General features: G+C 37.8%; 1 protein-coding gene across 5 annotated transcripts in view; it reads right to left on the bottom strand.

The window, feature by feature from the left end:
• The window catches only part of QSER1 (glutamine and serine rich 1), a 44,436-nt gene that overhangs the window by 8,261 nt on the left and 14,589 nt on the right, over positions 1-21,586 (bottom strand). For 3 of the 5 annotated variants that reach the window (XM_082283780.1, XM_082283781.1, XM_082283783.1), the window contains exons 2-10: positions 19,539-19,648; positions 18,121-18,285; positions 11,116-14,814; positions 7,956-8,251; positions 6,781-6,897; positions 6,027-6,160; positions 4,497-4,708; positions 2,805-2,942; positions 1,370-1,467 (exon numbers count right to left, since the gene is read on the bottom strand). In XM_082283780.1, the coding sequence (XP_082139906.1) occupies positions 1,370-1,467; positions 2,805-2,942; positions 4,497-4,708; positions 6,027-6,160; positions 6,781-6,897; positions 7,956-8,251; positions 11,116-14,814; positions 18,121-18,285; positions 19,539-19,648 (4,969 nt within the window). Of the gene's footprint in view, positions 1-1,369; positions 1,468-2,804; positions 2,943-4,496; positions 4,709-6,026; positions 6,161-6,780; positions 6,898-7,955; positions 8,252-11,115; positions 14,815-18,120; positions 18,286-19,538; positions 19,649-21,586 lie in introns of those variants that run through there. The other 2 variants (XM_082283784.1, XM_082283782.1) reach the window with 2 other exon arrangements.

Below are 21,586 nucleotides of genomic sequence, written 5' to 3'. Positions count from 1 at the left end.
GGAACACAGCATAACTAACACTAAAAAACTCCAAGAATAGTGTGAATTACAGCTGTTTCATGGGTTGATGGTGTTCTCCTCCCTGAAACAAGGCCACTTCATGTCCCACAAGGCTTACCAGAAATGGAATGGGGAAAAAAGGTTTCATGATGGAAAAGAGCAGAACTTTCAAGTCTGTTATTATCTCCCTCCTCTCACCTAGTTCTTAAAAATAAGCTCACAGCCCTCCAAAGACAGCACTAATTCTCCAAGTGTCTCTGTACTGTGGGCATAAGGGGACAGGGAAAGAGTGGCAAAACAGCAAGTTTGGGCTGATGGTGTTTATAGTCAAGCCTGCTTTACTGCTGTTGGCCTCAAAACTGTTAGAACAAATAATCAGTCTGATTATAGACATTGCCAAAAGGCTGTCTTATTCCCAAGCAGTAGGACAAGAGGAAATGGCCTCATGGTGTGCTAGGGGAGGTTTAGAGTGGATATTAGGAAAAATTTCTTCACCAGAAGGGTTATGAAGTACTGGAACAGGGTGCCCAGGGAAGTGGTGAAGACACCATCCCTGGAGGTCTCTGAAACGTGCAGCAGATGTGGCACTTTGGGACAGGGTTTTGTGGTGGACTTGGCAGTGCTGGGTTAATGGTTGGAACTGATCTTTTCTAACCTAAATGACTCCATGAGTGAAAATAACCTCCCTGCACTTGCAAACTCTGCATTGTTGCTTGGAGGGTGGGTGGGAACAGTAGGAAGCACAGTGATTATCCTCCTGTTTACCTTCTCTCTACTGAGATGGTACGGCTTCTCTCTTCCCTGTCCACATCCAGACCTGTTTTTTTATTACCACGTCAAAGCTGCTGTAATATGGGCTTGTTATCCACACTTTTCTCAACTTTCCATGCTGAAGATACATGAAAGAGCACACACATGAGTTGTTCTTGCATCCCTCTGTCCTGGTTTTAAACTCCTTAGATCATGTTCTCTACTTCAAAGAGGTTCAGACATCTGCTCCACAGCATAGCTATTTCATGTAAAAGTTTATTTTCAGGCAATACAAACATTTAACCAAAGCTCTAGAAGGACAGGAAACAGACTTTCTTTTGGCAAACTTGAAAAGCTTAAAGGAAAAAAAATGCTTGAGAATGAACCAGAATGCATGGGGAGCAAAACTAGAACTCTACCTTTGCAGTATAAACTCCTCCATCACAAAATGTTCTCCAAATGCCACACACAAGCACTAAATTTATAGCATCTCTTTCAAACCCATATTCACTTCCGTTACAAATGTGCCTTCTGGGTTCTAAGCTGTGCCTGCATGGTTCGCATTCAGTGATTTACTTAAAACACCACTTTTAAAAGCCTAGAATTTGAAAGAGAATACCTTGAAAGCATGATCCAAGCGCAATTTGGAAAGCAGCCTTTTCCTATTGTCATTCAGCATACCATCAATTTTTCTCATGTGAGGCAAAAGTAGCTCATCTAAAAGACACATTAAAAACCCACAGCAGTTGATTATTAAGACACACAATCATGAGATTCATATTCAATCTATACTTTAACCCATTAATATACAATGTGGAAAGTAAAAAATAAAGCAATTGGCACATAATCTAATTTCAAATGTGAGAGAATAATCTTTTTTTTTTTTTTTTGATCGGCTCACTAAGCTGGTCTAGGTAGTACGAAGTTTAATTGCTGACTACAATCCTGCTCCTTCTCTGACTTTCTTTTCCTGCAAGGAAAAATTAAGATAGAGCAATACAGAGCATAAATTTTAGAGACAATTTTACACCATTTCCAAGATAATCCTCTTCTGTGCAATACAACTGGCAGTTTTATGAAGACAAGTATGTGGTTTTGACATTTGTTATTCCATTTTACAAGAAATGGTCCTGCTGGCATTTATTAAAAAAAAAAAAAAAGAGGAAAGTGCTTACTGATAAAAGTTATCTGATAAACCACTGTGAATTTCACAATATACAGCTGAACACAGGCATGTGGCCAGGAATGAAAATTTACAGCTCAGTATGAAGCCTTTTATTTATAAAGTCAATTACTTTGGTTTTAAGTGGGACTACTGACATAATGCATGGGTCTGAAATCTTGAGGTAAGTGTGCACTAATGCACACTCAGAACAAATCAGAAGAGGCAGGAGAGAAGTGTTAAAAAAATCTTTTCTAGCCTCAGGCAATCAGAAAATAGTACAAAACAACAGCTTACAATGAAATAATACATGAAATGATTTCTCTTTTGGAACCTTTATCTTGGTACATGAGTGTTTTACTAAATTTTGAGAAATAGGAGTTTCGACTTGTACCCTGGAGTCTACTAGGGTAAACAAATCCAAATACTTTGTCTATAAAAAAAAAAGTGTTACTATAATTTTCTTTGATCTGGATTTTAAGATTTCAGAGTTTAAAAAGCAGAATTCTTAATAGTAGGAGGAATCCTAACTACTTACAGTTATAAGCCTATTTCTTCATGAGAAAGCAAACACACTTGAAACTGTAATTTTAAATAAATGTTTGCTAAGGTTTGAAGTATAGTAACTGTAGGAACAAAGAGCTCTATTCTGACATTCACAGCAAAATTCTAATGCAGCAAAGCAGATAAAACAATATTTCCAAGTTACTTTGATTATTCAAAGAGAATGCAAAAAAATATATATACACAAATAACACGTGTAGATTATTCCAGTGAGGTTATGTAACTAGAATTTTGTTAGGTTTGCAGGGTTTTATTTAAAAACCACTTGCTTTTCTGATTAATAACCTTAAAATCTAGTAAGAACACACAAATGTTAAACATACTATACCATTGCTCTTTTCCAAGGCTTGCATTGTGTCTGGATCCAAGGCAATGCTAACAAGCAACTCCATGTAGCTCTTGAAAGTCTCTTTCATAGCTCTTGTATTCAAAAAGCGAGTAACAAGTGGAGCTGGAGGTATAACCTCTGAAAAGTAAACAGGACAGAAGGATTTTTTCCTTCAATATCCTACAAATTTGTGTTTTTCAAAATGGAAGGTTTCTCTCTTAAAACACAAGTGACCCCTACTGGTACCCCAAGAGATTAAAACTCAATGCAGTCAATTGCAATAAACTACTTATACATCAAAAACAGGGGCAGACACCAAATATAATACAAATGGTTCAACTTTTTAAACTAGATATAGTTAAAAATTTACATTATATTTTAAGGAATTTAAACATTTTTCTATTTTTGTAGATGAAAGTTTAGAGAAAAAGGATAATTAATAACTTAGTCAAGCAAAGCACCCCAAGTGCAGTTGCAAGTACCTCCCAAAATTGCAAAATTTGAAGTCATCCAACAGGAAAAAGAATTTCAGAGTACTAATGTCACTTAGGAGCCTGCATACAACTGAAGTCAGTCACACCTAATTTTTCAACCCACCAAAAAAAGGCAAAAGAAAATTTTATCAGTAAAGCAATGTAGGCACATATCTGTGCTTACTCTGAGGAAACTGTTATTTTTTCATAGACAGCAATTTTAACATGCACATGGAGTAGTCATCAGTACTAGTAAGCATTCTGGAGCTTTTTATAGCTCCATGTCTGACACCAGGGTTTTGCAGTGATTCAGCCAGCAAGGCCGTTAAACTTCCTCAGGGATGACTGTAATCACCAGGTTACTTGAGGCCTTAAATATGGAGTGTTACTCAGGCAAGTTTGCTTGAAAAATATTTTAAAGGTGCTGTCTTCACAGAGGCAGTGTTCCAGTACACCAATGATAGTTTATCCATATTTAAAAGTCACCAGGATGCTTTAGAAATGCAGCAATAATGAAGTATGAGTAATACACAGCTTTGCTTCAAACATACAGGAAATAAACAAAAAGAACCCTGCAAAATGCACTGTAAATCTGCTACCACATGTAACCCCTATAAACACTGTAAACTTCAGAAATCCCTTTCTCTTCTGGAGAATTCCTGCAAACATTGAATCTCGATGTTCTATGAATGTCTTAACAGCAGATCTGCTCAGCAGGCTACATTTGAACAGCTGCCGTTCAGACAAGCAATGAAGCAGCCAAAAGTCGACTGCTTTTTCTACTTGGATTTTGAAAAAACAACAGCAGCATCTGAATTCTGCCCACATCTCCACGCAGGCAAAGATTACAGGAATGTTATTTTAGACATGACAAGCAGTTGCAATGGAAAACTAATGAAAAATCTCATTCTTTAGATGTATTCAAAAATCAAATCAGCTTCTCCTCCTACAATTGTACCTGTCACAGACAGCAAGTAGTAAAACATGTATTTATGTAGATAAACTACATTGGAATTAACTTCAATTGTACACCTTTGCCTATACACCAACAGAAAGTAAAAAGTTTTAAGAAACTCATTTTGCATGGCACTTTCAGATTTCATATTTTCTTTCTGAGGCTTGTACAGAAAAACATGCAAGATCAAACAATGTAACTTTATAATACTCTTCTCATTTGAGTTCAAATGGGCCTAGGTGCCAAAAATGGTATCTCACTCACCATCTTCTTCACTCTGGGCCTCAGGTGAAGAATCAGACTGGGAAGATGAAAATTCTTCTTTCCACTTTTTCCTTTTCTTTGGTGGTGGTTCAGCCTTTACCTTTGGCTGTTTAGCTTTGGGTTTCACAGAAGAGACTTTTGTTGCTGTTGGTTTTGGTGTTGGTGGATCAGGGGGTTTGATGTTGCTATTACTAGGTTTGCAATGAATAGTCCTGCAATATGATGAAGAGAATTTTTATGAAAGTAATTACCAGACAAGTTTTGGCAGTAATAGAACACCTGTAATCTTATTTAACCAGAATATACTCCCCACTGATTATATAAACTTACTTCACTGTCACCTGTAACTGGGAATTAGATCATGCACACTATACATACTACTATATTTTTGATATAATACTTGGCCAGACAACTCCTTTCTCTTCCCACCACTCAAATCAGGGAAACAAACAGGAATATTGGTATCAGAAATACAAAGTTCTATACTTTTGGGCTAATAATGCACTACAGTTTTGAGAGCAAGGCAGGAAATACAATCCTGGGAAGTGCTAGAGAAGAGTTTTGTCAAGATGGGAAAGCAGTGGTATGTACAGCAGAAACACTGTAAGTATCTTCTGGAACACTGAGAGTAATTCTAGACATCTGTCAGAAATGAAGATTTCAAACCAAAATAGATGGAGACAACAGACAGTAGAAGGATGAGAGCAATGGTAAGTCTGCCCCAAACAAGGAAGCTGAAAGACCTTGCTTAATGAAGCTCAGTGAAACACAGACAGAAGTGGGATCTGACTGATTTCTCCATAAATACAACATGCAGTACAAACGGAAAGAAAAGCCAAAAGCAGCGTTGAGAGAACAGCATATGCATAACAAGCTAATCATAATCATGTTTTGTTAAAAGAGGGGGTTGCTTCAGAGCACTGGAAGAACAGGTGCTGGGACAGTCTTGCATAGCCCAAGAACAAAGGAGCATCAAAATCCTAGGTACTTTTAAGTAGATCAGGATTATTTCATAATGTTGATTCTCTGAAGGCACTGCTTTCTTTGAGAGCAAACTAGACTTAAAACTCCAGTGTTTTCCTGAATGAAGAGCACTGTAATGAGCATCTGTTTTTACATTAACTTTCCAGGATTGAGAAGAAAGCATGGTACTTGTAGTATACTGGGACAGAATGGTCATTAAAGCAATCCAGAAAAAACTACCTAACTAGCAAAGTCCACAGGATACGAGAAAACAATACACAAAAAATTGAAATCACTACACTAGCAGGTTTGTATGGCAAAGAATGACACAGAAATAGCATGTAGAGCCCTAACACCTCCAAAATAACTGATTATGGAACAGAATAGAGTAGGGAAGACAAGGCAGTAATTGATATTTAATTTCTTAAAGCAAACCAGACAGTTCTCAGTTTCCATATTAAAGCACAATTAACATACTTTAAAGTTATACCTCCTGTTTATTTCAATAGGTCTGTTCTTAATATGAAAACAATATAGCAGAATGGAAAATAAATTGAAATAAAATACCTTGCTGACTGGACAGGCTTGATTCGTGGTTTTTTTGAACATACTCTGACATATTCCTTTTTGTTTGCATTTTCAACAAACTTCACATACACTCGTTTGTATTTTGTTTTTGCATCCCCAAAGTACCCAAGATACTGAAAGAAAAAAACCAAAAGCAAACCATGAGTGTTTCTGTAAAGCAAAATTTGTCAGTTTAACAAGTAAAAATTCCAATACTGGAGAAAAAAGTCTGTTTAACCCCCCCATGTTTACATACTAAGATAAGCCTCTCTATACCATTTATAATTTAAGAAAAATTCTCCATCAGATTTCCAGATAATAATTAAAAATGAAGACAATAAGATAAGAGGAGTTACTTTGGGCTTCTTTTTCTCCCTTTGTTTTATTCTCCACATGTGTTATCCCAAAAGCATTATCTGCCTGGCAAAAGGCTGCCTGTTAAAAATTGTATCCTCTCTATATCACTCCTACTGCAGAAAGCAGCTGGTTCACAAGCCTGTTTCCACTGACTTTATTCTGGTTAGGAGAATAACTTGTTCCTTTATGCAGCCGAAAGGATACCAAAGAACCCGCGGTGGAAAGCAAAAAAATCAGTCCATGGATGTATTTAGGGAGAGTTTGAGCTGGAGGGTTTTCCCCCCCTCTAGGATGATTACTAAGAATGTATGCCAGAATCACATTCTATTTAGTTTCCTAGACTTCCATGAAGGAAACCATCTCCCATGAGGCTTCCCAAGGAATTTTTAAGACTCACACTGTTAGTAGCAGCAAACTCTCTGTGTCCGTCACGCACTTCAGGAACAAACTTTTGCAATAAAGCCTTCTGTACTTTCCAGATAGCTGGAGGCTCTTTTCCTGTCTGCAAAGCAACCTGGAAGAACATAAAATTATTTGCTAAAAACAGTGCTTATTTTTCTTCCAGAAATGTGTTTCTGCATCACATTTTTTGAGGAAGTTAACCAAAGATAAAATTTAAATAAGTAATTTAGAATTCCAAAACCACAGTTATTAAGTTCTGCTTGCATCAAGGCAAGTTTTATAATGATCAGCTTTAATGAGAATTCTCTATAGATCCTACAAACAAACTACTAACTCAAATAAACCCTTTTTGGAAAATGTAGTCAAATAATGATTACTTTTTCATGACTCTTCAACTAACAAACTTAAAATTCAAAATATCTCCTAATATACCTTAATCCATCTTATAAGTGACAAGGGAATATTTCAAACTGCTAACACTTGTCTTATGTGACAAAGCTACATTAATTAATTTAAAACTGCAGCTTAAGAGAATGAACACATAGACAAGTAATCAAAAATATTAGAAATATTCTAACAGTAAGAATATTGCTGGCTATGATAGCCACAAAAGTAAAGGTAAACATTCAGAAGAATTAAAATGGTGAAGCAACAACACCAAACCAAAACGAAATATCAAAGACAACAAGGAAATTCACATAAACTCATGTGAAGAGTTGTACTGATTGCTTATGGAAGACATTTCTTGTTGAAATACCAAGCAGAACTTAGAAAAAACCAGAAGCCAATTCCATTCAAGGTCTTTTGCAAAGCTACACTTGAAAGTCTACTCCTATCTTTAAAAAAAAAAAAAAAAAAGCAGTCAACTGCCTGTGAAAAATTTATGCTTTTTAATATTAAAATAGGTAATTCCAAGTTCTAACAGAGGTTACCAGCACACAGATTTACTTTATTATGTGTGTAGCATAAAATGGGTCATGTACATTCAAAACATGTTTGTAATCTGCACTGGAAAGACACCTTTAAGGCATTTTGGCAGCAATCAGGAAATACTAGAATAGAAAGGGAAAACTAATCTGCAGCCTTTCCTCTTCTGGTAGTTTCTTGAGGCTGAATTCATATGCAAGGGTTTTGTGATGTGTTTCCCCCCCCAGCAAATATTCAGATTACCTTTAGTGTCTCTATATCTTCAATCTTCACTACAAATTCATCACGTTCTCTGTACATTCCCTCTCCTTCACTGTCCATATTCTCCTCATCAGTACATCCTTCTATTGCAACAGTCTCCTGTATTTTTGCCAATTGTTCTGAAGTCACAGCATCCTGTTGAGCTACTTTTAAGGGGTCAGCTGGATTCATTTTCTCCTGCATGTTGCCTACAGCAGTTGCTGTCTGTGGAGATTCCTGCTTTATTACAGCAGTGGTGGTGGTGGCAGCAGCAGTAACAACTGTCACTTTTTCAGTTTCTGAAGAAAAAAATCCAAATTTTAGTTAAACAAATTATCAAGGATTAGCAATGCAATATGGAACTAGATTTTTCTTCTTTTCTGTTACAATTTATATTAAAAGCAACTATTCTAGGAAAAACACCTGTTCTAGGAGTTAAAATAGAAGCAGTATCTTGACCACAACTAAATCTTAAACACAACCGAAATACTGTAGCTAATATACCTCTGTTTGTATTAAACTGCTGCCTCTGTTAGCATCTGGAATTAACAAAGCTGAATGCTTCAGAAAACAATTTGATAGTTACAGACATGATCACCAGGTAATACTGTTGTACTTCGTGACAATAAGCAAAAACAACAGTAAAGGTTACAGCACTGAATCTTGTTATCTGCTGCTAAGTCTTTTTAAATTGGATTACAGAAAGAGAATACACATGAAATATGAAAATATTTTCTGTGTGACTTTTGGACACTTATCATTTATATCTTGTGATAATGTAACTGGAAGTTCCAGATTAAAACTTTGGCAATAGCCTAATGACTTTTAATATTAACAGAGGTGAGCAATGAGAACTGATGATACAAAACAAAGAAGGGAAAAGAACATTCTTTTCCTCCTCTATTCCAAAGAGCCAAAGAAAAGTCCCACCTTTCAAAATTATTCTTTCCCACCTGAAAAAAATTAGAATCCTTTTTAGATATTACTTTATAGTCTTGTACACACATTAGATTTAACACTGATTTGCTGATCTAAAAGAAATCAAGTTATAGTAACTATAACACAATTGATTATATCACTTAGGAAACTTAAGATAACCACTTTACAGTTTTGCTATAATCATTGCTAATGGTTGACTTTTTCACTTGAAAAACTGTAAAAAAGATAACGTAGCATATTTTAACAAAAGTGACTCCAAACAAATGATTTAAATGTCAAATTAATGTGTCAATACAAAAGCTATATACCAAATAAGTGAGAATTCATTAAATCCATTCGGTAAAATTGTTAATTTGAAATCTGAAATATATTCTTCCAGATACGTCACCTCACATTATTGCAAATATGTTCTCTTTCTTCAGTGAGAGCTCTGACAGCTTTAATTAGACACACCACTATTAGTTGCTTAGGTATATTTACATATTTGTCAGAACAGCAGATAAAGGTACATGTACTACTTAATACTATCAACAAAAGGTATGTTTTAGCATTTGTCTGTCTATACTTATTTGAAAAAACAGACAGAAGAGGGAATTACTAGAAAACCTGCAAAACACCATTGAGAAAGAAAGAAATATGTCATTACTAAGCATCTTGTACAATGCACAGTCTTGTGTTGTCACAAAATAGGAAGGTGAATTCAAGAAATTGGTGATATAGATATTACATCCTTATGGATAATAAAGAAGATACAATAACATTGTAAAATAAATCACTGCAAATAAAACACTAATGGAAATGCCCACCCAACAAAAAACCCATTTGAAATATTTCTTTGGACATTGTACACAGAAATGGCTTATTAAAATTAACAAGCTTCAGCAAGAGGCTCACACCATGGCACTGTCCAGATTTCAGCTTTCTGGGACAAAAAACAGTCACTGGTTTCTTGCTTGAAATATACATTCAACTGAAAGACACAGAAGGAACTTCATCCTCTGTGCAGCCTTTTGAAATGCATGAACTTAACATAATTACATAGAAATATCCATAGAAAAAACCCCAGAATAGTAATTAAGATGAAGTATTGTTCAGCATATCACATATTCTGCAATATTTTTCCAGTATCTTAGGTGCGATTATTACAATTTAATTTTTCTATGTATTTTTCAGCAAATCATGTCACACCTAGAGAAAAAAAAAATCTCCATCTCTCCTTTATTCTAAAAAGGGAAACCATTATTTCATTCTCTCTTGTTTAGAATCAGCTCACAGGTCATGGGTTCTGAATCCTGAGAGGAGTTAAAGAAAGGTTTCATTTTCTCCCTGTGATGATTTTGGAAGACAATGGTATTTCTCTGGAATTAGTACAGTTATGTGATTGGATGGATAGTTTCTAATTGCTTACCAGAGGGGGAAAAAATCTTTACTGAAGAGACCTGTCTAGGCAAAAATGTTCTGTATTCTGAAAATACTTCAAAACAAGGCAGCATCAGTTAAAAGCTCTGAACATGGATGTACAGCATGGATGTAACACAACTGAAACTGAAAAGTGTGTGAAAAACGAATTATTACTGTGATCAGTGGTTGCTGCCCCTCCCTGCCCAAACCAATGTTTCCCAGATTTTGTTCTTTTGCTGGCAACCTATCAACACACATGGAGCTACAACACCCCTGATCGACATGGCTCAAATGGCTCCCACCTTGGACCAGCCCAGCCAAACCAGTGCAGTTTACAAGTGCAAAAGTTGGTTCATACACATATTCAGTACAACTTCATCATCACAGAAAATATATGTTTACCTAGCAAGAACTCATCACCTGCTGATGGCAATTATTAATATATTCTCTTGCTAGGATTTTTTTAAAATAGGTTGAGAACCTCTGACATGATGTTTTGTTGAGGTTCCCAGATGAAAATCATATTTAGTATTCTAAGCCAGAATCGAAGAGAACACACACATTATTCCAACTCCAAACTAAAATAACTTTTTGGCATTAGTCCTACTTAAGTAGCATGAAAAAGTTTATTTACATATTTTCTAATTGTGGAAAACACTAGTTTAGTCCATAGTCAATACACTTTTTTAAGAAAACTCTTAATTGTGGCCAAAACCAAACCAAATCAAAACCTTTACCTGAAGACAGGTAAAATTATTCTTTTTTTTTCCCCCATCAGCAACAAAAATTCCTTCAACATATACACTTGCAGTAACCATTTTACCTGATTTGATCCTTTTGTCAGATGTATCATCCAGGGCTGACAATGCAGTAGAGATGCTCTTTTGAAGATCATGGTTACCACCCACAGAATCATCTTCATCAGAAGAAAATGAAGGCAACGTTTCTAAATTTTTCTTCAGTTCTTCATCAGCTTTTTTGGTTGGACTTTCTCCACTCACCTCAGCAGCCACAGGTGTTGCTGCTGCTGGCTGAGGCTTTGCAGAGGGCTGCAAGCAAGGGGCACGAACTATTTGTGTGACTGGTCTCCTAGTCCTATTTGGCATTCGTACAGCTGGAGTGGAAAACTGTTGCCTAGGCCCAGACTTGAGAAAGTCTAAAAAAGATGCAATAAATCCTGTTTTGACTTCAGGCTGTTTTTCTTCAACTTCTTTAATTTTTTGCCTCATTCTTTCCTGATGTTGGTAAGTATCATAACAACTTTCAGAAACAGGAGAAGAGTATGTGAAACACGAATCACTTCCTCTTGAGTTCTGACGTTTACACTGTCCACTTCTTTTTACCTGTTTCTGAATTGCACTGTCATCTTCTGCAGCATTTTTGTTTTGGCTTTTTCCTTTGCTTTTTTTCTTCTGAAGGTTCCCTTGAGCTAAATCTTGGCATTCTTCTTCAGTTCTATTAATGGCTCCATCTGCACTTTGGGGCACAGAGAGCGGCTGCAACGGAACCTTTGCCTGGTTACCTGCTGCTGTACCATCATCACCACCCATATTAAAATCATTCTCTGAAGCAGCACTTTCCTCACTTAGGCTCCTACCACTTGAAACAAACTCTGTGTCTCTTGTATTCAGTGTACCATCAACAGAAGCATCATTATCTTCTTCAGATTCGTGACTGATGCTGGATTGTTTCTTAACTCGAACAGCCTCCTGCTCTTCTTGACCAGGACCAAGGGTGGGAGAGGTCATTCTTGCTGGTACACTTTGATCAGAAGTTTCAACGTGCTGTTGATCCAAGTTCACAGTTTTTGTCTGTATTGTTGACACTGGGGTAAGATTTAGAGTAATTTGGCCTCCATTGAGAGAAATATTATTTCTGCTTGCTGGCTTTCCAACTACAGTAGGTGAGGCACTGAAAACAGAAGACACATGTCTGGAATCCAATGATCGGAACTGTGTTTTAGACTCCTCACTGTTTTCAACAGCTTGGATTTCCTCTTCATTAGAAGCTGATTTGGCAAAGTCAGATGGTGTCACTCCACAGGCTGCTGCTGTTGCTGCTAAGATGTCATCCACATTGGATAATATATTCCTCTCGTCACTGAGAAGTATAGATTCTGGGAAGCATATTGAACTAAGAGAAACAAACTGATTTTTTGAATCATGTTGATTTGTCTGAGTAAAATGATCTTTTGCTGTCAAATGCTGCTGTAGTGGTTTTGAAGACTCAGAAATGTCCATTTTCATTACTTCTGAATTCTGACTATGAAGCTGTTGCTGAGAATGACCCCCATTACTTTGAACAATGTGACCATCCATCTGAAGGAATGGATGTGTCACCTGCTGAGGACTCTGTATTCTTTGCACTTGAGGTGATGCCTTTGCTTGTCCTAAACCCGACTGCAGGATTGACTGGTGAAGAATCTGCAAGTCACAGGTTGATTCCAGCAGTACCTGTGCACTGGGCAAACACAGCTGATGACCATGTCTTAAAGCATGAGGCTGAACCTGCGGTGGTGTGCTAATGACTTGGCCCTGCTGCTCTTGAGCTTTACTTTCATGTACCTTATGCATAAGAGAATGCTGTTGGTTTAGTTCCTTAGCACTCACAGTTACCTGTGTTGTTCGCATTAAATTAGCTGTCTTTTTGATATCATGGCTTAGGCTGGTGATATGGCCAATGTGTTGGGAAAGCTGTTCCACAGAACTGACCATTCTTTCATCTTTTTTTGTTCCTTGAAGAGTAAGTCCAACAACTTGATCTTCAAGACGAGAGTTGCTTCTGATTACACTTTGAGAGTATCTGTCATTTGCTTTTGAGACCCTATAGGATGCATCCTGAGCACTGATCTCCTCCTCAGTTAGGCTTTGAGTGGAAGATTCAAGAGTAGCTTGCTGTTGCAATGCCTGCATATCCTGCATTGATAATTCCTCCTCCTGTTTTGATGAGGCATATAAGTTAGAGTCAGACTTCCTTTTAACATAGGACTTTGTCTCTGAGGAAGGTCTATTGTTCTGCAGCGTCTGGGAATGAGCTGGGGATGCAAAAGGAGACTGGACAGATGGCAAAAACTTTTGAGACTGCGGGGAGGAGGATTCTTGTGACTGAGAGTTCTGAGAAGAATGTAAGGAAATATAGCTTTGATTAGGACTAGTGGCTGGAAGAGTTTGTACCCGAGGAGAGGCATTAAAGGAAAGAGAAGGCGACGTTAATGTTAAAGACTGCCCTGAAGAATAGCTTTCTGAAGGACTAACAGCTGCTAAAACTTGTGATTGAGATGAAAAATTAACTTGGGACTGGGTAACTGGAGATAAACCCTGAGAGTGACTAGAAGAGTAGCTCTGAGCTTGGCTGACTGAAGAAAGTTCCCTCATTTGCCCAGAGTAGTTCTCATTTGGAACTGAGGTCAATACCTGTTCCTCTGAGGAGTAACTTAGAGTCTGACTGTCAGAAGTAATAGCTTGTGATTGCCCAGAAAAAGTCAATGTTTTATACAGTGAGGGCAGCTTCTCAACCTTGCTGGATGAGAAATCCTGTGAGTGACTGACAGGTGGCACATTCTCAGCCTGGCATGAAACATAGTTTTGGGATTGACTGACCGACAAGAGGCTGGGGAGCTGTGCTGTGGAATAGATCTGTGCTTGGCCTGTAATGACAGAACTCTGGTTTTGTGCAGTTTTGGCATAGCTTTGTGTCTGCACAGTGGGAGCTACACTTTGAGGCTTGGGGGTCTTTGTTGACCTCGGAGGCTGCTTCATGGAACAGTTTTTCACTTTTGCTGTGGAAGCAGACGGAAAACCAGGTGATGGAATTGCAGATGTGTATGACTGAGCAAGTTCTACTGTGACTTGAGAAGTCTTCTGCTGTGGTCCTCCATTGCTCACCTGAGTAACATCTCCAACTGGACTGCAGGATAATGCCGAGTGCCTAGATGTATCCTGAAAGTTAACTCCACTTGTACTTGTTAAATAGCTGTGTAAGGAATGCTGTGAAACAGCCAGTTGAGGCTGGACAGACTGAGTACTCGAAGGCCGCTGGTGGTGTTTAATAACACTACATTCTCGCTGAAGTGCTCTATCCATGGAAGCAGTGGAACCAGTGAAGACAGATGTGCTGTAGGCCTGAGACACTTGCTGAGCTCCTCCAAGGGTCGAAGGCAACAAACTAAACTGAGGTTGCAAAAGATGGGGTGCAGATTCTTGAGCAGAACGATATGTTGATGACTGAGGAGGTACACTGGTACTCAGAACAGAGCTGCCCAGGCGCTCAAATGTCAAAGCAGTTGGAACAGTGCCTTGCGATGTTTTAATCTGTAACAAAGGATCGTGGGCAGTTAAGAGACCGTTCGAAGTAGCACTGAAAGTAGCATCTTGAAGAGTAAGAGAAGGGGTAGTAGCAAAGTTTCTGCTGCTGAAGGTGTTGGGATGCTGATACGCTGATAAAGCGGAGGTTGGTGGAAATGTTCCAGAGGTTGGCAAAGCTCCAGTAACAAACAGTTCTGTGGCTGTCGAGGAATGCATACCTGGAAAAACAAAAACAAAACAAGAAGGAAAAAGAAGCATAAAGGAGCTTTACAAGTTACAGCACTCTGCATTTCTATAAGTCATTTAACTGCAAGCTCTTACAGCATTTACAAATGTAACGTTCTTCAAAATCACCACCCTTTTAAAAAACCCAAACATACGTAGGGAGGCACTCATTGTAGGCAATTTTCAAAATGGAAGTGCAGGGTTTTTTAACAATGCCAAACTCTATACCTGCAGTGAATTGCCAAGGGAAAAACTCATATCCTTAATATGCAAATTGTTGATAAAAAAATTGTACAAGATTAATTCTGCTTTGAAATTGAAGGCCTCTTTATCAGTTTTTATTTCAGTTTAAAAAGAAGGTCAGAATAAACTGATCAAAAGCCCTGGCCACCTTCAATAAACAGTAAAAAGGCAAAATTACACCTTAGAAGTTGTAATACACACATAGTTTAAGAAGCAATTCCATCTCCTGGATTTACCCTTGCCAATAATTTTATAACTCACTGTATGGGAAACATTTCAGAGCATACAGTAAAATAGCTAATGGTCTATACACTCTGCAATTAATTTTCTTAAAGGAGGGGTTTGATTTTCAGTACAAGCAGTAAATGTGATTTGTATGCTTTTTTGAAGTGAGAGTCCAAAATATCCACTGACAGCAATTATCTGCACAGTGCAATAGCAACTATCCAACTGAAAAGTATATTACTTGTTTGCATCCAGCCATTGGTATGACATCCTGGCTTAAACAAGATTTCTTAACAGAATACAACATTCTCCAGCTGAAATAAGAGCGTGAAATTCCCTTGCAAGCTTTGAGGCTTGGAGCAGTGATCCATATCATTCAGTGCTTTTCATCCTGTAACTTGCAGGCACTGGTGAAGTGTGTGTACTATTTCCAAAGTCTACCAAGAAAAGTGAAGAAGGCAAGCTTATTCCCAGAGAGGCTTAAAATTCTTGTAAAGGAATCAGTTTCCACTGGGAAATTTACCAGGGTATGTAAATCAGAAAAAATTAAATATCAGTGGAATGATTTGACCTTTGTCAGTTCTTTCTGCACATTTAAAACAGTTTTTAGCTTTGCATCATTTAAGAATAAATGAAAACTCTCAGTAAATAAAGCTTGTTTTGAAACATATACTTCAGTTAAAAAAAATATTTCATTTTACAATGCAGTTAAGTCTTCCTAAGCTGATTGCAACTTAATCATACAATTGCTTTTGAAGTTTCAGGTGAAGCTGAGAAATAAATTCTTTGTTTCTCCCTTCCAGTCCAAGACAAACTGATATGAAGAGATGTGATAGTAAAGGAATGCCAAGGTATTTTTCCTTAGTCAACAATAAGGTCTTTCTGAGTAAAAAAGCATAAACAGTGTTTCAAAGCACTTTTCCCCCCTATTCTAAAAAACTGCAACATTTTGTACAATTGGGTTCTCTTTTACTGATCCTGACTGCTAACACAAAGGTAGGGCCATCCAGAGGCATCAAAGAAGGGGAAGAATTTAAACCTGTTTTAACTGCAGATGTTCATTTCTCATCTAACCTGTATTTTTCCTTTCTCTTCCATAAATCAAAACCCTTCCAACTACATCCATCTTACTTCTTAAACCAGACAAGAGCCAGTCATAGGAGCACTAGCATGGAAGAACTGCTGGGCTTTATATTTTAACATTTGGCCAGGAGAAAACAAAAGGTATGGCAAAGGTACTAAGCTGCATGAACAGACAGACCCTCACTACCCTAAGAAATCAGAGCACTGATAACACGACCTGCAGATTAAAGGAACACTTGGAAGGACAAATATAACAAACACAATGTTCTTCTTTTTCCCCCAAAATCAGCAGTTGCAGGGTTTAGAGAAAATCCCAAAGTAAGAAACCCTTCTGAAAAAAGTCACCTTGCAGAGTGAAGAGCTCTTGCTTTCCCTCATCAAAAAAGTTCATAGAAGACAAAGCTCTCAAAAGACACTTGGGAGATCGAGGGTTACAGAAAAGCAGCAGAAGTATTAAAGGACAACAAAAAGCTCAGAGAACTGGTAATATTGAAAAATGGGCTTACTGATGAGTTCTTAGTAATGAGTACTGAGAAGTCTCTCAATCACTGGTACCAACATCAAACCCGACCCACAGCATCTCTCCCCATTCTTCACAATTCACTGTTAGGCAGGCTGCAATGGAGAAAATGCTAGGACGAAGAGAAAAAAAGATTTCTTCCCAGCTGACATTCTGATGTGAGGATGGGTCATCATAACTCTAAACTTATAACTGATTTATATTAAGATTGTTTGCCAGATTAACAGTGTGCATCTTCATGTCTGCTCCCACATGTCTGCTTTTGTCAATGGTGAGTTAAAAGCCACAGTCTCTATTCTTAACTTTTTGAGTTGCTCTTCACAGAATGCAGCTGCACATTACCCTCAACAGAACAAGTGCAAACTGTCAATAAAATGGCATATGTGTTCCACTTGTGCTACCTTGTGCCTCCTCCCCAAATCAGAACAGCAATCATACAGCTGCACTAAGACACAGATCAGCCTGCTGATACAGAGGAAAACCATCCGACCAAAGGAAAAAAGCCACTCAAACATTTTCTGTCAGATCAGTGACTAGATCCTGTACTGCACAGCTGCACAATCACTCCATAAGATTAACCAGAACTTGAAGCTACCCACAGATGCAGTAGCAACACTTATCTTGGTGTGACTGTCTACAGCGAGCTCAAAATCTGCAGTTTCCTGCTCTGCACAGAAGGGTTGACAGATGGGGGAGTTTCATGGAAGGCAGTCAGTCTGCCAGAAGAGATGGCACATTTGTTTAGTTGTAAATTAGATCCCTTATTTCTATGTGACATGCACCTCAGACCTTCTTTTGGAGAACACCTTGCTCATTACTTCCGTGTACAAAGGGGCCAAAGCTACCCATAGACTTTTAGTACTAATATCACAGAAGAACTATGACAGGGAACAGAGTTTGAAAGATTTGCTAGGATGCACAGGTAGTGTGCCTGAACAGGCTTATAGTGCTAGTGAGACTAATTCCAAACAGAGCTGGGAGAATAAATTTGACTCATTAAACAAAATAACATCCTATGCATCTAAATTCCTTCTAAACAACCAGAACTTCTGCTTATATAAATCTTATGCTAACATAATTTCATTGATTATGATATTTTTAAATGTTGAGATGTAAAAGAGGTAGGAAACATGCAGCCTTTTCAGTTAGTCAGAATATTTTTGTTTCAAATCCTCCCAAGCATTCAATATAACAATGACAAAATTTTATTTCAAGGGAAAATTTTCACCTGTCTGCCAGGAAGGAGCCCTGAATTGTGGTAAAAGGGTAGATCCTGAAGAGACTGCCTGAGCAGTACGAGACTCAATAGCAGAGAGGAAATTCATAACTGAAGAAGTTTCCTTAGTGTTACCTCCAGCACTGTGCATACTGGTATCAAATATTCCTGAAAGACCTAGATGATAGTGAAGGGAAATGAAACAAAACAGATAATTCAGATGAACTTCAAAGAAGCAAAATCAAGTAAAAAGGATATATGTTCATAACTCACTATAAAACCCCCACCCTACAAAACCTTAGCATTGTTAAAGTACATTGTTTTTTCTGTGTTTAACTGTTACACAGTGTTACCACTGCATAGAGTGTACAGTATACATTTAAAAACCTATTATTAAATGTATGTCAAATATGATGCTTCAAACAATATTTAGGTACACCAGTAAAATTCTTCCTTCCTCTGAAGATTCACTGTTCTATTTCACTTGGTTAAACATTCACAATTCCTCCTGAAATGTGTTCAACTTTTCTACATCCACTTTCTCCCCTTTTGGGCAGCTTATGGAAGTTTGGACACATCTATAGGACTGGCACATGAAAAGGGGTTTTGGTTGCATTCCCTGTTTCAACAAACACCTTTATGTGTTTCCCATTGTCCAGACCTTTCAATAGCAGGAGGCTCAATGGGAAGCACTGGCGAGATCCAGAGCTGTGAGTAACTGAGATTATGTCAAGACTGCAGTTCTGGCCCTCCATCACCCTGATCAAGGACCTGGCCAGGAGACTACAGACTCCAGTCAGGACATGAGCTCAAACACCTTTCTTTGGAAACTGGGTTGCAAAGTGAGCATGAAGAGGTCAAGCCCCGTCTTCTCCTGACATGGAGACAGGATATCATCAGGAGCAAAGACGGACCCCACTGCAGATGTCACACAGCTGACCCCACTGCTACATTTTAAATGAATTTTAACTTTTCCCCAGCCCCGCCTAAGCGTGCACATGGAAGTGCCAGCAGCAGCGTGTTTCAGCTCGCATCAGTTTTGCTGTTTGCTTTAGTAGTCTGGAGGAGCTGGCAGCAATTCTGCCACTGGCTCGGAGGCACACAACGTTTGGCCCTTATGCATAGGCCAAATCCTGAAAAGTTGTATTTTAAAGAATAAGTGCAGCTTTTTCAAAAAACAAGATACCCAGTATAACCTGCCTTTATATTTTCCTTTCTACTTAACAACATTTTGCATTTTGATAAAAGCTAACAACTGTTAACTTTCTACTACACACTCAGCTTTTCTAATACCAGTTGCCACCACTTATATGACAAACTTCCTTTGATTATAAAATGTATTAACTTTAATCTAAATGACATAACAGTTGTCTGGTTTTTTTCTTCCTCTGTAGCTGTTTAAGCAGTATTCTCATGATATGGACAGTTACCAGCAGGATGTTGCGTAGTTGAGTATCCAGGAAGCTGATGAGAAGCTGTGTATGTCTGTCTGTGAAGGTCTGTTTCTGAATGTGATGAATGTCCTCCTCCATAGCTTAAGCTAAGGAAGAAATTAAACATTATTAACAAAATATACAGCTAGGGAAACAAAGAACAATTATGAAATTCCAATCACAAGCCAAAAAGTTACAGAAATACTGCAAAACTCAAGCCCAAGATCAGACAGATGTAGTTCTGCTAGGATATTGCAAAAAATGTTAATCAGATAAAAAAAGTACTATGAAACCTAAAAATCCAAAGGGTGGAGGACAACCTTACAAAAATCAAAGCACAGAAAAGTTTATAAAGGACTAGGTCAGAAAGACAGAGTTCAACTGTAAGAAACACTTACTGGACACTTTTTGTAATGATTTACTGATGTAAAGTCTGCAAAGCAGATAACTACGAACACATGCCCACTTTAACATTTCCGTTTTTAATTCCATTAAAACCTACAGGACCTCATTTAATTCAAAAGCTGGAATGACCAGGATGCTGTGGGAGCAATGGTTTTTAAAAAGATTTTGGTACTTTTGGTACAATTTAATAAAATTGACAGTGAAAGCACTACCAAATGACAAATCCATCTCCAGACCTCCTAGCATTAAATGTAAGTTAATGATTCACAGCTTTTATTTAACATTTTTACGTGAGTCACCTAAATTAACATTATGTTTCAATCATGTTTTCAATCAGGCTTAATGGAAGCAAACTGAAAATATACATGGTCTGGGTCTGTGCAAAACCAATAATGTAGAAAAGAAATAAATGCAATCTAAACATCAAGCAACCTTAGGAACCTGCCAAAAGCCCTAATGATTTCCAAAAGCAGTAAACAGAGGGGGAAGCAAAACAAATCCCCAAACTTTCAAACTTCCACAGACTTGTCTCTGCATAGCACCTGTCAAATGAAAAAAAATGAAGGGCAGTATGTCCAAGTAACCATTTATCTTCTTCTTTTCTTGCTTTTGGACATTAAGTTTATAGGTAACTGCTACTTACTCCAGTGCACATGTGAGACTGCTTTAAGTTCAAAATCCAAGTGTAAACAAAGGCCAAAACAACCCAAACAACGAAACCCACAGCCCTCCCTGCTGCCTGCTGTAAGGGAGACTTCTCTTATCTTCCATCCCCTGGGATGAGGGGGCAGTCACTCTGCATAAGGGAAAAATTGAACTCTCGGTGCCAGGAATCATGACATCATGGGAAACTTTTATAGAAGACACCAAATAATATAAAAATTGGCAACTTGGCTGGATTGGCTTCATTTTCATTAAGATGATGAGAGGAGCCAGACAAGCCTCTTAGAGCATTGTGACCTGCACACATCATGAACCAGTAAGAGCCTGTCTGTGCAGCACTTTCCTGCCTGAGATGCACTACCAGGGGATGTATTTTCCACTTCAGCAATGCTCTATGGTCAGCATGCCAGGCTAAAGCACAAGCCTAAAGAATGAACCAAAATACTTTGAAAAAACAAAGAAAGTCAGCTACTGCTTTTCTCAGTTGTGCTCATTGTCTAGCACTTTAACACCTTTCACAGCAATAATTGTAATTTAGAGAATTGCCAAACCTAAATTCAGAGTCAGCAGTTCCCTGTGCTTATACTGTAGGGACAGATCTTTGTGCAGTTCAACACTATGCATCAGCAACTGATTTCTATTATATGCTGACTGAAATCTAACTATTTGCATCACTGCTATGGACAACTGACAGACATGATTGCATGACATTACAGGTTATTTATTTATTTACAGCATGAAACATTTTCTATTATTTCCAGACCAAAAAAAAAGAAAAAATTGCAACAGTGTTCTGCAGATAAATTATGCAAGTAATAAAGCCAATAGAAATGCAAGTATTTTCACAAGAAAACTTTTAAAGTTACGGTAGTTTGGGGTTTTTGAACAAATTTCCATAGCTCAGAAAAAAACCCCAAAAAACATAGAACTTCAGAGACATGAAGCTTTCTTCAGGTCTTTTTAATAAACAAAAAAGC

Source organism: Coloeus monedula (genome assembly GCF_965178545.1).
Source record: "Coloeus monedula genome assembly, chromosome: 6".
In the NCBI taxonomy this organism is placed as follows: Eukaryota; Metazoa; Chordata; class Aves; order Passeriformes; family Corvidae; genus Coloeus; species Coloeus monedula.
This window is presented reverse-complemented; position numbering and strand designations above follow the sequence as displayed.